The sequence below is a fragment of the Oncorhynchus gorbuscha genome, unplaced genomic scaffold (genome assembly GCF_021184085.1).
Source record: "Oncorhynchus gorbuscha isolate QuinsamMale2020 ecotype Even-year unplaced genomic scaffold, OgorEven_v1.0 Un_scaffold_1076, whole genome shotgun sequence".
Classification (NCBI taxonomy): Eukaryota; Metazoa; Chordata; class Actinopteri; order Salmoniformes; family Salmonidae; genus Oncorhynchus; species Oncorhynchus gorbuscha.
In genome coordinates, this window is record NW_025745965.1 from 150,524 (window position 1) to 168,058 (window position 17,535).

Below are 17,535 nucleotides of genomic sequence, written 5' to 3' on the forward strand. Positions count from 1 at the left end.
TATATCATTATATTATTATTGTATGTTGTTATAGTATATATATAATTATAGTATTATTGTATGTTGTTATTATTATTATTATTATATTAATATTATTATTATTATTATTATATTATTATAGTATATATATATCATTATATTATTATTGTATGTTGTTATAGTATATATATATTATTATATTATTATTGTATGTTGTTATAGTATATATATATATATTATATTATTATTGTATGTTGTTATAGTATATATATATTATTATATTATTATTGTATGTTGTTATAGTATATATATATATTATATTATTATTGTATGTTGTTATAGTATATATATATCATTATATTATTATTGTATGTTGTTATAGTTGGCTACACCACCAGTGATCTGGTCTTCATGTGGATGACGGACCCAGTCCAGATGGATGAAATCGCTCTTCCTCAGTTTGACATTAAACAGCAAGAGATACAGTACGGAAACTGCACCAAATTCTATCAAGGAACAGGTACCACACCCACACACACACACACACACACACACACACACACACACACACACACACACACACACACACACACACACACACACACACACACACACACACACACACACACACACACACACATGTGAGGAACACTGCAGTGATGTTTTACAGTAAGCCAGGTGAGGAACACTGGAGTGATGTTTTACAGTAAGCCAGGTGAGGAACACTGCAGTGATGTTTTACAGTAAGCCAGGTGAGGAACACTGCAGTGATGTTTTACAGTAAGCCAGGTGAGGAACACTGCAGTGATGTTTTACAGTAAGCCAGGTGAGGAACACTGCAATGATGTTTTACAGTAAGCCAGGTGAGGAACACTGCAGTGATGTTTTACAGTAAGCCAGGTGAGGAACACTGCAGTGATGTTTTACAGTAAGCCAGGTGAGGAACACTGCAGTGATGTTTTACAGTAAGCCAGGTGAGGAACACTGCAGTGATGTTTTACAGTAAGCCAGGTGAGGAACACTGCAGTGATGTTTTACAGTAAGCCAGGTGAGGAACACTGCAGTGATGTTTTACAGTAAGCCAGGTGAGGAACACTGCAGTGATGTTTTACAGTAAGCCAGGTGAGGAACACTGCAGTGATGTTTTACAGTAAGCCAGGTGAGGAACACTGCAGTGATGTTTTACAGTAAGCCAGGTGAGGAACACTGCAGTGATGTTTTACAGTAAGCCAGGTGAGGAACACTGCAGTTGACTTCAACTGTTTTTAATTTTTTTGTAGCTAATTATTTTTGCTTTGATTCAAAGAAACCTATGATGTGATTTTATTGTATTTCATCAATAAATGTCATATTTTGTTCAATGATTCCACTGTGTCTGTAGTATTCTCTCTACGAGTCCTTTTACAGTGATGTATTTACGTGTAGTACCATAATGAAACATCTTTCACATATTTTGTATTACATTATTTAATGATTGAACGAACAACGACACAGTGAAACTATTGGTATCTTGTGTGTGGGTGATCTACATTAATGTTCCTATGGTATTTCATGATAAATAAGTTATTTGTGTGTGTGTGTGTGTGTGTGTGTGTGTGTGTGTGTGTGTGTGTGTGTGTGTGTGTGTGTGTGTGTGTGTGTGTGTGTGTGTGTGTGTGTGTGTGTGTGTGTGTGTGTGTGTGTGTGTGTGTGTGTGTGTGTGTAGGTTACTACACCTGTGTGGAGGTGATCTTTACATTAAGGAGACAGGTGGGCTTCTATATGATGGGAGTCTACGCCCCCACCCTTCTCATCGTGGTTCTCTCCTGGCTGTCCTTCTGGATCAACCCTGACGCCAGCGCTGCCAGGGTTCCTCTGGGTATGATCTGTAACCTTTAACCCTTCTGGATCAACCCTGATGTCAGGGTTCCTCTGGGTATGATCTGTAACCTTTAACCCTTCTGGATCCACCCTGATGTCTGGGTATGATCTGTAACCTTTAACCCTTCTGGATCCACCCTGATGTCAGGGTTCCTCTGGGTATGATCTGTAACCTTTAACCCTTCTGGATCAACCCTGATGTCAGGGTTCCTCTGGGTATGATCTGTAACCTTTAACCCTTCTGGATCCACCCTGATGTCTGGGTATGATCTGTAACCTTTAACCCTTCTGGATCCACCCTGATGTCAGGGTTCCTCTGGGTATGATCTGTAACCTTTAACCCTTCTGGATCAACCCTGATGTCAGGGTTCCTCTGGGTATGATCTGTAACCTTTAACCCTTCTGGATCCACCCTGATGTCTGGGTATGATCTGTAACCTTTAACCCTTCTGGATCAACCCTGATGTCAGGGTTCCTCTGGGTATGATCTGTAACCTTTAACCCTTCTGGATCCACCCTGATGTCTGGGTATGATCTGTAACCATGAACCCTTCTGGATCCACCCTGATGTCAGGGTTCCTCTGGGTATGATCTGTAACCCTTAACCCTTCTGGATCCACCCTGATGTCTGGGTATGATCTGTAACCTTTAACCCTTCTGGATCCACCCTGATGTCAGGGTTCCTCCGGGTATGATCTGTAACCTTTAACCCTTCTGGATCCACCCTGATGTCAGGGTTCCTCTGGGTATGATCTGTAACCTTTAACCCTTCTGGATCAACCCTGATGTCAGGGTTCCTCTGGGTATGATCTGTAACCTTTAACCCTTCTGGATCAACCCTGATGTCTGGGTATGATCTGTAACCTTTAACCCTTCTGGATCCACCCTGATGTCAGGGTTCCTCTGGGTATGATCTGTAACCTTTAACCCTTCTGGATCAACCCTGATGTCAGGGTTCCTCTGGGTATGATCTGTAACCTTTAACCCTTCTGGATCAACCCTGATGTCAGGGTTCCTCTGGGTATGATCTGTAACCTTTAACCCTTCTGGATCCACCCTGATGTCTGGGTATGATCTGTAACCTTTAACCCTTCTGGATCCACCCTGATGTCAGGGTTCCTCTGGGTATGATCTGTAACCTTTAACCCTTCTGGATCAACCCTGATGTCTGGGTATGATCTGTAACCTTTAACCCTTCTGGATCAACCCTGATGTCAGGGTTCCTCTGGGTATGATCTATAACCTTTAACCCTTCTGGATCCACCCTGATGTCAGGGTTCCTCTGGGTATGATCTGTAACCTTTAACCCTTCTGGATCCACCCTGATGTCTGGGTATGATCTGTAACCTTTAACCCTTCTGGATCCACCCTGATGTCTGGGTATGATCTGTAACCTTTAACCCTTCTGGATCCACCCTGATGTCTGGGTTCTGGGTATGATCTGTAACCTTTAACCCTTCTGGATCAACCCTGATGTCTGGGTATGATCTGTAACTTTTAACCCTTCTGGATCAACCCTGATGTCAGGGTTCCTCTGGGTTCCTCTGGGTATGATCTATAACCTTTCTATAACCTTTAACCCTTCTGGATCCACCCTGATGTCAGGGTTCCTCTGGGTATGATCTATAACCTAAGGTTATGTTCTCATCTGGTTGTCCCTCCCCCTATGTCTATTTGTAGGCCTAGTCTATCCATCTATCCATCCATCCCTGTCCATCCGTCCCTGTCCATCCGTCCATCTGTCCATCCGTCCATTCATCCAGAGGGCTGTCAGCAGGTCAGTCTGGGAGACGATCATGACATCATCACAATATGATATCATGACATCAATAGATCTGTCTGTCTGTCTCTAATGTCGCTGTCTCTCTGTCTTTCTGTCTTTCTGTCTTTCTGTCTTTCTGTCTTTCTGTCTTTCTGTCTGTCTGTCTGTCTGTCTGTCTGTCTGTCTGTCTGTCTGTCTGTCTGTCTGTCTGTCTGTCTGTCTGTCTGTCTGTCTGTCTGTCTGTCTGTCTGTCTGTCCGTCTGTCCGTCTGTCCGTCTGTGTGTCTGTCTCTAATGTCTCTGTCTGTCTCTAATGCCTCTATCTGTCTCTAATGTCTCTGTCTGTCTTTAATGTCTCTGTCTGTCTCTAATGTCTCTAATGTCTCTGTCTGTCTCTAATGTCTCTTTCTGTCTCTAATGTCTCTGTCTGTCTCTAATGTCTCTAATGTCTCTAATGTCTCTGTCTGTCTCTAATGTCTCTGTCTGTCTCTAATGTCTCTAATGTCTCTAATGTCTCTGTCTGTCTCTAATGTCTCTAATGTCTCTAATGTCTCTAATGTCTCTGTCTGTCTCTAATGTCTCTAATGTCTCAAATGTCTCTGTCTGTCTCTAATGTCTCTGGCTGTCTCTAATGTCTCTGTCTGTCTCTAATGTCTCTGTCTCTGTCTGTCTCTGCTATCCCGAGGTAGTATAACTTTTTACATTTCATTATAGCACAACGTTTTGATTAGTCTAATCTTAGCAATTTCTTCTCAGCTAGCTACATAGCCGTCTTTGTATCAAAGATAATTGCGTAATTATCATATTTTGCCGTCCTAACGTAGTCTAACGTAGTCTTCACTAGCCAGCCAGCCAGCCAGCTAGCTAACGTCCACTGATTAGCTGCACTGGGAAAACTATTACACTCAACCGAACGACTTGATCAGTGTAGTGTTAGCTAGCTACATAGCTGTCTTTGCTGTCTTCGTATCTTCGTTCCAAGATAATTGTGTTGTTTAGGTTTAGAGTGTGTAGTCTTAGAGTGATTATCTTAATTTACCGAGGTTAGCTAGCCAGCTATTTGTCGTCCTTAACGTAGGAGACTCTGCTAGCTAGCCAACAGCTAGCCAACGCTAGCCAACGTCTTCTGAATAGAACTCAACAACCCGGTCGCATTCACAGGTAGTATCACATTTTCATTTCATTTCGTTACAGTACAACGGTTTGATTTGTTTGATCGTAGCTAGCTACATAGCTAGCTACATAGCCGTCTTTGTATCAAAGATAATTGTGTAGTCTAGAGCGATTTTCTAGGTTAGCTAGCCAGCTATTGTCGTTCTTTTAACGCAACGTAACGTAAACAACACTACTAGCTAGCCAGCTAGCCCCGAATAGCAGCACTGTAGAAACTATTACACTCAACGGAACGACTTGATTAGTGTAGTGTCAACAACGCACCCACTGCCAGCTAGCCTACTTCAGCAGTACTGTATCATTTTAATCATTTTAGTCAATAAGATTCTTGCTACGTAGCTTAACTTTCTGAACATTCGAGACGTGTAGTCCACTTGTCATTCCAATCTCCTTTGCATTAGCGTAGCCTCTTCTGTAGCCTGTTAACTATGTGTCTGTTTATCCCTGTTCTCTCCTCTCTGCACAGACCATACAAACACTCCACACCGCGTGGCCGCGGCCACCCTAATCTGGTGGTCCCAGCGCGCACGACCCACGTGGAGTTCCAGGTCTCCGGTAGCCTCCGGAATTGCCGATCTGCGGTCAACAAGGCAGAGTTCATCTCAGCCTATGCCTCCCTCCAGTCCTTCGACTTCTTGGCACTAACGGAAACATGGATCACCACAGACAACACTGCTACTCCTACTGCTCTCTCTTCGTCCGCCCACGTGTTCTCGCACACCCCGAGAGCTTCTGGTCAGCGGGGTGGTGGCACCGGGATCCTCATCTCTCCCAAGTGGTCATTCTCTCTTTCTCCCCTTACCCATCTGTCTATCGCCTCCTTTGAATTCCATGCTGTCACAGTTACCAGCCCTTTCAAGCTTAACATCCTTATCATTTATCGCCCTCCAGGTTCCCTCGGAGAGTTCATCAATGAGCTTGATGCCTTGATAAGCTCCTTTCCTGAGGACGGCTCACCTCTCACAGTTCTGGGCGACTTTAACCTCCCCACGTCTACCTTTGACTCATTCCTCTCTGCCTCCTTCTTTCCACTCCTCTCCTCTTTTGACCTCACCCTCTCACCTTCCCCCTACTCACAAGGCAGGCAATACGCTCGACCTCATCTTTACTAGATGCTGTTCTTCCACTAACCTCATTGCAACTCCCCTCCAAGTCTCCGACCACTACCTTGTATCCTTTTCCCTCTCGCTCTCATCCAACACCTCCCACACTGCCCCTACTCGGATGGTATCGCGCCGTCCCAACCTTCGCTCTCTCTCCCCCGCTACTCTCTCCTCTTCCATCCTATCATCTCTTCCCTCCGCTCAAACCTTCTCCAACCTATCTCCTGATTCTGCCTCCTCAACCCTCCTCTCCTCCCTCTCTGCATCCTTTGACTCTCTATGTCCCCTATCCTCCAGGCCGGCTCGGTCCTCCCCTCCGTGGCTCGATGACTCATTGCGAGCTCACAGAACGGACCTGGCATCCTTTCACTCCCTCCTCTCTACATTTTCCTCCTCTGTCTCTGCTGCTAAAGCCACTTTCTATCACGCTAAATTCCAAGCATCTGCCTCTAACCCTAGGAAGCTCTTTGCCACCTTCTCTTCCCTCCTGAATCCTCCTCCCCCCCCTCCCTCTCTGCAGACGACTTCGTCAACCATTTTGAAAAGAAGGTCGACGACATCCGATCCTCGTTTGCTAAGTCAAACGACACCGCTGGTTCTGCTCACACTGCCCTACCCTGTGCTCTGACCTCTTTCTCCCCTCTCTCTCCAGATGAAATCTCGCGTCTTGTGACGGCCGGCCGCCCAACAACCTGCCCGCTTGACCCTATCCCCTCCCCTCTTCTCCAGACCATTTCCGGAGACCTTCTCCCTTACCTCACCTCGCTCATCAACTCATCACTGACCGCTGGCTACGTCCCTTCCGTCTTCAAGAGAGCGAGAGTTGCACCCCTTCTGAAAAAACCTACACTCGATCCCTCCGATGTCAACAATTACAGACCAGTATCCCTTCTTTCTTTTCTCTCCAAAACTCTTGAACGTGCCGTCCTTGGCCAGCTCTCCCGCTATCTCTGTCTGAATGACCTTCTTGATCCAAATCAGTCAGGTTTCAAGACTAGTCATTCAACTGAGACTGCTCTCCTCTGTATCACGGAGGCGCTCCACACTGCTAAAGCTAACTCTCTCTCCTCTGCTCTCATCCTTCTAGATCTATCGGCTGCCTTCGATACTGTGAACCATCAGATCCTCCTCTCCACCCTCTCCGAGTTGGGCATCTCCGGCGCGGCCCACGCTTGGATTGCGTCCTACCTGACAGGTCACTCCTACCAGGTGGCGTGGCGAGAATCTGTCTCCTCACCACGCGCTCTCACCACTGGTGTCCCCCAGGGCTCTGTTCTAGGCCCTCTCCTATTCTCGCTATACACCAAGTCACTTGGCTCTGTCATAACCTCACATGGTCTCTCCTATCATTGCTATGCAGACGACACACAACTAATCTTCTCCTTTCCCCCTTCTGATGACCAGGTGGCGAATCGCATCTCTGCATGTCTGGCAGACATATCAGTGTGGATGACGGATCACCATCTCAAGCTGAACCTCGGCAAGACGGAGCTGCTCTTCCTCCCGGGGAAGGACTGCCCGTTCCATGATCTCGCCATCACGGTTGACAACTCCATTGTGTCCTCCTCCCAGAGCGCCAAGAACCTTGGTGTGATCCTGGACAACACCCTGTCGTTCTCAACCAACATCAAGGCGGTGGCCCGTTCCTGTAGGTTCATGCTCTACAACATCCGCAGAGTACGACCCTGCCTCACACAGGAAGCGGCGCAGGTCCTAATCCAGGCACTTGTCATCTCCCGTCTGGATTACTGCAACTCGCTGTTGGCTGGGCTCCCTGCCTGTGCCATTAAACCCCTTCAACTCATCCAGAACGCCGCAGCCCGTCTGGTGTTCAACTTTCCAAGTTCTCTCACGTCACCCCGCTCCTCCGTTCTCTCCACTGGCTTCCAGTTGAAGCTCGCATCCGCTACAAGACCATGGTGCTTGCCTACGGAGCTGTGAGGGGAACGGCACCTCAGTACCTCCAGGCTCTGATCAGGCCCTACACCCAAACAAGGGCACTGCGTTCATCCACCTCTGGCCTGCTCGCCTCCCTACCACTGAGGAAGTACAGCTCCCGCTCAGCCCAGTCAAAACTGTTCGCTGCTCTGGCCCCCCAATGGTGGAACAAACCCCCTCACGACGCCAGGACAGCGGTGTCAATCACCACCTTCCGGAGACACCTGAAACCCCACCTCTTTAAGGAATACCTAGGATAGGATAAGTATCCCCCCCCCCTTTAAGATTTAGATGCACTATTGTAAAGTGACTGTTCCACTGGATGTCATAAGGTGAATGCACCAATTTGTAAGTCGCTCTGGATAAGAGCGTCTTTTGTCCTCGTCTTGTCGTGTCCTGTATATATATATATTTACAACTTTTTTTCACATACATTTTTTTAAATTTTCCATCAACTCATCTTCAAAACACTCTCCTGCAACCCGCCTCACCAATTTATATTTATAAATAAGTATTATTTACCTCAAATCTGCAATCCTCCAAGAAGCTAGCCAGAAACTCCAAGAAGCTAGCCAGAAGCTAGCCAGAAACTCCAAGAAGCTAGCCAGAAGCTAGCCAGGAGCTAGCTAGAAGCTAATCAGAAGCTAGTTCAGAAGCTAGTTAGCTTCTTTACTGGCTAATCGTTACTATTCAGCTAACCACGGTTTGTGGTCATCAGCTATCCTTTAGCTCGAACATCTATCGCCAGTTTTGTACGGCGCAGCGCGGCTCGGAACGGAACATACCGGACCAATTTTTCTCTCCATGTCCTTGGATTTCAACTGCTCTCTGGACATTCATTCCCGGATCTCACAGCTAGCTAGCTGCTATCCGTGTGTCTATCTGCTCTCGTCGATTCCGGAGCAAACATAAATTACTCCGGAGCTAGCCAGCTCCGTCAATCACTCCTGAGCTCCGTCAATCACTCCTGGGCTGCAGTCACCTATCCGGACCCGTCTTACTGCCTACGCGGAGCCCCACCGGGCCTTCACAACTGGACTGCCGACGTTGTCTACCCGAAGGAGATCCGGCTGGCTCCTCCGTCTCGACGTTACCTGAACGCCCATCTGCGGCCTGCTAAACGTTAGCTGTTTTACCGGCTGCTCTCAGAATAGACAATCGGACAATTTATTTATTTTTATTATTATTATTATGTTTATTCTTGGGCCTCTATAACTATATCTATTGTTTTTATTTTATTTTTGTTGTTGTGTGATTTGGACTAATCCCCTCTGCCACACGGAACCCCACTAATCTACTGACGGAACGCAAGAGGTGGCTAACAACAGACCCCCTTCCTATGCTAGCTTGCTACCGATGTCCTGGCTAGCTGTCTAAATCGCCTTGACCCCGAAACCAACCACTCCACTCTCTGGACTCTTTTGATCACTCGACTAAGGATGCCTCTCCTTAATGTCAATATGTCTTGTCCATTGCTGTTCTGGTTAGTGTTTATTGGCTTATTTCCCTGTAGAGCCTCTAGTCCTGCTCACTATACATTATCCAATTTATTAGTTCCACCACCCACACATGCAATGACATCTCCTGGTTTCAATGATGTTTCTAGAGACAATATCTCTCTCTTCATCACTCAATACCTAGGTTTACCTCCACTGTATTCACATCCTACCATACCTTTGTCTGTACATTATACCTTGATGCTATTTTATCGCCCCCAGAAACCTCCTTTTACTCTCTGTTCCAGACGTTATAGACGACCAATTCTTATTGCTTTTAGCCGTACCCTTATTCTTCTCCTCCTATGTTCCTCTGGCGATGTAGAGGTGAATCCAGGCCCTGCAATGCCTAGCTCCACTCCTATTCCCCAGGCGCTCTCTTTTGATGACTTCTGTAACCGTAATAGCCTTGGTTTCATGCATGTTAACATTAGAAGCCTCCTCCCTAAGTTTGTTCTATTCACTGCTTTAGCACACTCTGCCAACCCGGATGTTCTAGCTGTGTCTGAATCCTGGCTTAGGAAGAACACCAAAAATTCTGAAATTTTAATTCCAAATTACAACATTTTCAGACAAGATAGAACTGCCAAAGGGGGCGGTGTTGCAATCTACTGCAAAGATAGCCTGCAGAGTTCTGTCCTACTATCCAGGTCTGTACCCAAACAATTTGAACTTCTACTTCTAAAAATCCACCTCTCTAAAAACAAGTCTCTCACCGTTGCCGCCTGCTATAGACCACCCTCTGCCCCCAGCTGTGCTCTGGACACCATATGTGAACTGATTGCCCCCCATCTATCTTCTGAGCTCGTGCTGCTAGGCGACCTAAACTGGAACATGCTTAACACCCCAGCCATCCTACAATCTAAACTTGATGCCCTCAATCTCACTCAAATTATCAATGAACCTACCAGGTACCCCCCCAAAGCCTTAAACACGGGCACCCTCATAGATATCATCCTAACCAACTTCCCCTCTAAATACACCTCTGCTGTCTTCAACCAAGATCTCAGCGATCACTGCCTCATTGCCTGCATCCGTAATGGGTCAGCGGTCAAACGACCTCCACTCATCACTGTAAAACGCTCCCTGAAACACTTCAGCGAGCAGGCCTTTCTAATCGACCTGGCCGGGGTATCCTGGAAGGATATTGATCTCATCCCGTCAGTAGAGGATGCCTGGATATTTTTTTTAAATGCCTTCCTAACCATCTTAAATAAACATGCCCCATTCAAGAAATTTAGAACCAGGAACAGATATAGCCCTTGGTTCTCCCCAGACCTGACTGCCCTTAACCAACACAAAAAAATCTTATGGCGTTCTGCATTAGCATCGAACAGCCCCCGTGATATGCAGCTATTCAGGGAAGCTAGAAACCGTTATACACAGGCAGTTAGAAAAGCCAAGGCTAGCTTTTTCAAGCAGAAATTTGCTTCCTGCAACACTAACTCAAAAAGTTCTGGGACACTGTAAAGTCCATGGAGAATAAGAACACCTCCTCCCAGCTGCCCACTGCACTGAAGATAGGAAACACTGTCACCACTGATAAATCCACCATAATTGAGAATTTCAATAAGCATTTTTCTATGGCTGGCCATGCTTTCCACCTGGCTACTCCTACCCCGGTCAACAGCACTGCACCCCCAACAGCAACTCGCCCAAGCCTTCCCCATTTCTCCTTCTCCCAAATCCATTCAGCTGATGTTCTGAAAAAGCTGAAAAATCTGGACCCCTACAAATCAGCCGGGCTAGACAATCTGGACCCTTTCTTTCTAAAATTATCTGCCGAAATTGTTGCCACCCCTATTACTAGCCTGTTCAAACTCTCTTTCGTGTCGTCTGAGATTCCCAAAGATTGGAAAGCAGCTGCGGTCATCCCCCTCTTCAAAGGGGGGGACACTCTTGACCCAAACTGCTACAGACCTATATCTATCCTACCATGCCTTTCTAAGGTCTTCAAAAGCCAAGTCAACAAACAGATTACCGACCATTTCGAATCTCACCATACCTTCTCTGCTATGCAATCTGGTTTCAGAGCTGGTCATGGGTGCACCTCAGCCACGCTCAAGGTCCTAAACGATATCTTAACCGCCATCGATAAGAAATATTACTGTGCAGCCGTATTCATTGATCTGGCCAAGGCTTTCGATTCTGTCAACCACCACATCCTCATCGGCAGACTCGACAGCCTTGGTTTCTCAAATGATTGCCTCGCCTGGTTCACCAACTACTTCTCTGATAGAGTTCAGTGTGTCAAATCGGAGGGTCTGCTGTCCGGACCTCTGGCAGTCTCTATGGGGGTGCCACAGGGTTCAATTCTTGGACCGACTCTCTTCTCTGTATACATCAATGAGGTCGCTCTTGCTGCTGGTGAGTCCCTGATCCACCTCTACGCAGACGACACCATTCTGTATACTTCCGGCCCTTCTTTGGACACTGTGTTAACAACCCTCCAGGCAAGCTTCAATGCCATACAACTCTCCTTCCGTGGCCTCCAATTGCTCTTAAATACAAGTAAAACTAAATCCATGCTCTTCAACCGATCGCTACCTGCACCTACCCGCCTGTCCAACATCACTACTCTGGACGGCATTGACTTAGAATACGTGGACAACTACAAATACTTAGGTGTCTGGTTAGACTGTAAACTCTCCTTCCAGACCCATATCAAACATCTCCAATCCAAAGTTAAATCTAGAATTGGCTTCCTATTTCGCAACAAAGCATCCTTCACTCATGCTGCCAAACATACCCTTGTAAAACTGACCATCCTACCAATCCTCGACTTTGGCAATGTCATTTACAAAATAGCCTCCAATACCCTACTCAACAAATTGGATGCAGTCTATCACAGTGCAATCCGTTTTGTCACGAAAGCCCCATATACTACCCACCATTGCGACCTGTACGCTCTCGTTGGCTGGCCCTCGCTTCATACTCGTCGCCAAACCCACTGGCTCCATGTCATCTACAAGACCCTGATAGGTAAAGTCCCCCCTTATCTCAGCTCGCTGGTCACCATAGCATTTCCCACCTGTAGCACACGCTCCAGCAGGTATATCTCTCTGGTCACCCTCAAAACCAATTCGTTCTTTGGCCGCCTCTCCTTCCAGTTCTCTGCTGCCAGTGACTGGAACGAACTGCAAAAATCTCTGAAACTGGAAACAATTGTCTCCCTCACTAGCTTTAAGCACCAACTGTCAGAGCATCTTACAGATTACTGCACCTGTACATAGCCCACCTATAATTTAGCCCAAACAACTACCTCTTTCCCAACTGTATTTAATTTATTTATTTTGCTCCTTTGCACCCTATTATTTTTATTTCTACTTTGCACATTCTTCCATTGCAAAACTACCATTCCATTGTTTTACTTGCTATATTGTATTTACTTTGCCACCATGGCCTTTTTTGCCTTTACCTCCCTTCTCACCTCATTTGCTCACATTGTATATAGACTTGTTTATACTGTATTATTGACTGTATGTTTGTTTTACTCCATGTGTAACTCTGTGTCGTTGTATCTGTCAAACTGCTTTGCTTTATCTTGGCCAGGTCGCAATTGTAAATGAGAACTTGTTCTCAACTAGCCTACCTGGTTAAATAAAGGTGGGAAAAAAATGTCTCTAATGTCTCTGTCTGTCTCTAATGTCTCTAATGTCTCTAATGTCTCTGTCTGTCTCTAATGTCTCTGTCTGTCTCTAATGTCTCTGTCTGTCTCTAATGTCTCTGTCTGTCTCTAATGTCTCTAATGTCTCTGTCTGTCTGTCTCTAATGTCTCTAATGTCTCTAATGTCTCTAATGTCTCTGTCTGTCTCTAATGTCTCTGTCTGTCTCTAATGTCTCTGTCTGTCTCTAATGTCTCTAATGTCTCTGTCTGTCTCTAATGTCTCTGTCTGTCTCTAATGTCTCTAATGTCTCTAATGTCTCTGTCTGTCTCTAATGTCTCTGTCTGTCTCTAATGTCTCTGTCTGTCTCTAATGTCTCTGTCTGTCTCTAATGTCTCTAATGTCTCTAATGTCTCTAATGTCTCTGTCTGTCTCTGTCTGTCTCTAATGTCTCTGTCTGTCTCTAATGTCTCTAATGTCTCTATCTGTCTCTAATGTCTCTGTCTGTCTCTAATGTCTCTATCTGTCTCTAATGTCTCTATCTGTCTCTGTCTGTCTCTAGGTATCCTGTCTGTCCTGTCCCTGTCCAGTGAGTCCATGTCTCTGGCGTCAGCGCTTCCTAAAGTCTCCTATGTGAAGGCGATAGACATCTGGCTCATCGCATGTCTGCTGTTCGGCTTCGCTTCACTGGTGGAGTATGCAGTGGTGCAGGTCAGACACACAGACACACAGACAGTGTTTACATGGTGTGTGGTGGAGTATGCAGTGGTGCAGGTCAGACACACAGACAGTGTTTACATGGTGTGTGGTGGAGTATGCAGTGGTGCAGGTCAGACACACAGACAGTGTTTACATGGTGTGTGGTGGAGTATGCAGTGGTGCAGGTCAGACACACAGACACACAGACAGTGTTTACATGGTGTGTGGTGGAGTATGCAGTGGTGCAGGTCAGACACACAGACACACAGACAGTGTTTACATGGTGTGTGGTGGAGTATGCAGTGGAGCAGGTCAGACACACAGACAGTGTTTACATGGTGTGTGGTGGAGTATGCAGTGGTGCAGGTCAGACACACAGACACACAGACAGTGTTTACATGGTGTGTGGTGGAGTATGCAGTGGTGCAGGTCAGACACACAGACACACAGACAGTGTTTACATGGTGTGTGGTGGAGTATGCAGTGGAGCAGGTCAGACACACAGACAGTGTTTACATGGTGTGTGGTGGAGTATGCAGTGGTGCAGGTCAGACACACAGACACACAGACAGTGTTTACATGGTGTGTGGTGGAGTATGCAGTGGTGCAGGTCAGACACACAGACACACAGACAGTGTTTACATGGTGTGTGGTGGAGTACGCAGTGGTGCAGGTCAGACACACAGACAGTGTTTACATGGTGTGTGGTGGAGTATGCAGTGGTGCAGGTCAGACACACAGACAGTGTTTACATGGTGTGTGGTGGAGTACGCAGTGGTGCAGGTCAGACACACAGACACACAGACAGTGATTACATGGTGTGTGGTGGAGTACGCAGTGGTGCAGGTCAGACACACAGACAGTGTTTACATGGTGTGTGGTGGAGTACGCAGTGGTGCAGGTCAGACACACAGACACACAGACAGTGTTTACATGGTGTGTGGTGGAGTATGCAGTGGTGCAGGTCAGACACACAGACACACAGACAGTGTTTACATGGTGTGTGGTGGAGTACGCAGTGGTGCAGGTCAGACACACAGACAGTGTTTACATGGTGTGTGGTGGAGTACGCAGTGGTGCAGGTCAGACACACAGACAGTGTTTACATGGTGTGTGGTGGAGTACGCAGTGGTGCAGGTCAGACACACAGACAGTGTTTACATGGTGTGTGGTGGAGTACGCAGTGGTGCAGGTCAGACACACAGCCAGTGTTTACATGGTGTGTGGTGGTGTATGCAGTGGTGCAGGTCAGACACACAGACAGTGTTTACATGGTGTGTGGTGGAGTACGCAGTGGTGCAGGTCAGACACACAGACACACAGACAGTGATTACATGGTGTGTGGTGGAGTACGCAGTGGTGCAGGTCAGACACACAGACAGTGTTTACATGGTGTGTGGTGGAGTACGCAGTGGTGCAGGTCAGACACACAGACACACAGACAGTGTTTACATGGTGTGTTGTGGAGTATGCAGTGGTGCAGGTCAGACACACAGACACACAGACAGTGTTTACATGGTGTGTGGTGGAGTACGCAGTGGTGCAGGTCAGACACACAGACACACAGACAGTGTTTACATGGTGTGTGGTGGAGTATGCAGTGGTGCAGGTCAGACACACAGACAGTGTTTACATGGTGTGTGGTGGAGTATGCAGTGGTGCAGGTCAGACACACAGACAGTGTTTACATGGTGTGTGGTGGAGTATGCAGTGGTGCAGGTCAGACACACAGACAGTGTTTACATGGTGTGTGGTGGAGTATGCAGTGGAGCAGGTCAGACACACAGACAGTGTTTACATGGTGTGTGGTGGAGTATGCAGTGGTGCAGGTCAGACACACAGACACACAGACAGTGTTTACATGGTGTGTGGTGGAGTATGCAGTGGTGCAGGTCAGACACACAGACAGTGTTTACATGGTGTGTGGTGGAGTACGCAGTGGTGCAGGTCAGACACACAGACAGTGTTTACATGGTGTGTGGTGGAGTATGCAGTGGTGCAGGTCAGACACACAGACAGTGTTTACATGGTGTGTGGTGGAGTACGCAGTGGTGCAGGTCAGACACACAGACACACAGACAGTGTTTACATGGTGTGTGGTGGAGTACGCAGTGGTGCAGGTCAGACACACAGACAGTGTTTACATGGTGTGTGGTGGAGTACGCAGTGGTGCAGGTCAGACACACAGACAGTGTTTACATGGTGTGTGGTGGAGTACGCAGTGGTGCAGGTCAGACACACAGACACACAGACAGTGTTTACATGGTGTGTGGTGGAGTACGCAGTGGTGCAGTGGTGCATGTCAGACACACAGACAGTGTTTACATGGTGTGTGGTGGAGTACGCAGTGGTGCAGGTCAGACACACAGACAGTGTTTACATGGTGTGTGGTGGAGTACGCAGTGGTGCAGGTCAGACACACAGACAGTGTTTACATGGTGTGTGGTGGAGTACGCAGTGGTGCAGGTCAGACACACAGACAGTGTTTACATGGTGTGTGGTGGAGTACGCAGTGGTGCAGGTCAGACACACAGACAGTGTTTACATGGTGTGTGGTGGAGTATGCAGTGGTGCAGGTCAGACACACAGACAGTGTTTACATGGTGTGTGGTGGAGTACGCAGTGGTGCAGGTCAGACACACAGACAGTGTTTACATGGTGTGTGGTGGAGTATGCAGTGGTGCAGGTCAGACACACAGACAGTGTTTACATGGTGTGTGGTGGAGTATGCAGTGGTGCAGGTCAGACACACAGACACACAGACAGTGTTTACATGGTGTGTGGTGGAGTACGCAGTGGTGCAGGTCAGACACACAGACACACAGACAGTGTTTACATGGTGTGTGGTGGAGTACGCAGTGGTGCAGGTCAGACACACAGACAGTGTTTACATGGTGTGTGGTGGAGTTTGCAGTGGTGCAGGTCAGACACACAGACAGTGTTTACATGGTGTGTGGTGGAGTATGCAGTGGTGCAGGTCAGACACACAGACACACAGACAGTGTTTACATGGTGTGTGGTGGAGTACGCAGTGGTGCAGGTCAGACACACAGACACACAGACAGTGTTTACATGGTGTGTGGTGGAGTATGCAGTGGTGCAGGTCAGACACACAGACAGTGTTTACATGGTGTGTGGTGGAGTATGCAGTGGTGCAGGTCAGACACACAGACACACAGACAGTGTTTACATGGTGTGTGGTGGAGTATGCAGTGGTGCAGGTCAGACACACAGACAGTGTTTACATGGTGTGTGGTGGAGTATGCAGTGGTGCAGGTCAGACACACAGACAGTGTTTACATGGTGTGTGGTGGAGTATGCAGTGGTGCAGGTCAGACACACAGACACACAGACAGTGTTTACATGGTGTGTGGTGGAGTATGCAGTGGTGCAGGTCAGACACACAGACACACAGACAGTGTTTACATGGTGTGTGGTGGAGTACGCAGTGGTGCAGGTCAGACACACAGACAGTGTTTACATGGTGTGTGGTGGAGTATGCAGTGGTGCAGGTCAGACACACAGACAGTGTTTACATGGTGTGTGGTGGAGTACGCAGTGGTGCAGGTCAGACACACAGACACACAGACAGTGATTACATGGTGTGTGGTGGAGTACGCAGTGGTGCAGGTCAGACACACAGACACACAGACAGTGTTTACATGGTGTGTGGTGGAGTACGCAGTGGTGCAGGTCAGACACACAGACACACAGACAGTGTTTACATGGTGTGTTGTGGAGTATGCAGTGGTGCAGGTCAGACACACAGACACACAGACAGTGTTTACATGGTGTGTGGTGGAGTACGCAGTGGTGCAGGTCAGACACACAGACAGTGTTTACATGGTGTGTGGTGGAGTACGCAGTGGTGCAGGTCAGACACACAGACAGTGTTTACATGGTGTGTGGTGGAGTATGCAG

General features: G+C 47.3%; 1 protein-coding gene across 2 annotated transcripts in view; it reads left to right on the top strand.

Moving 5' to 3' along the window:
* The window catches only part of LOC124021172 (glycine receptor subunit beta-like), a 67,012-nt gene that overhangs the window by 39,030 nt on the left and 10,447 nt on the right, over positions 1-17,535 (top strand). The window contains exons 7-10 of one of the 2 annotated variants that reach the window (XR_006836212.1): positions 362-499; positions 1,685-1,837; positions 3,520-3,616; positions 13,478-13,626. Coding sequence is in view for 1 of the 2 variants with exons in the window: in XM_046336521.1 (XP_046192477.1) it covers positions 362-499; positions 1,685-1,837; positions 13,478-13,626 (440 nt within the window). In the remaining variant the exon portion in view is untranslated. The remainder of the gene's footprint in view (positions 1-361; positions 500-1,684; positions 1,838-3,519; positions 3,617-13,477; positions 13,627-17,535) is intronic. The other variant, XM_046336521.1, reaches the window with a different exon arrangement.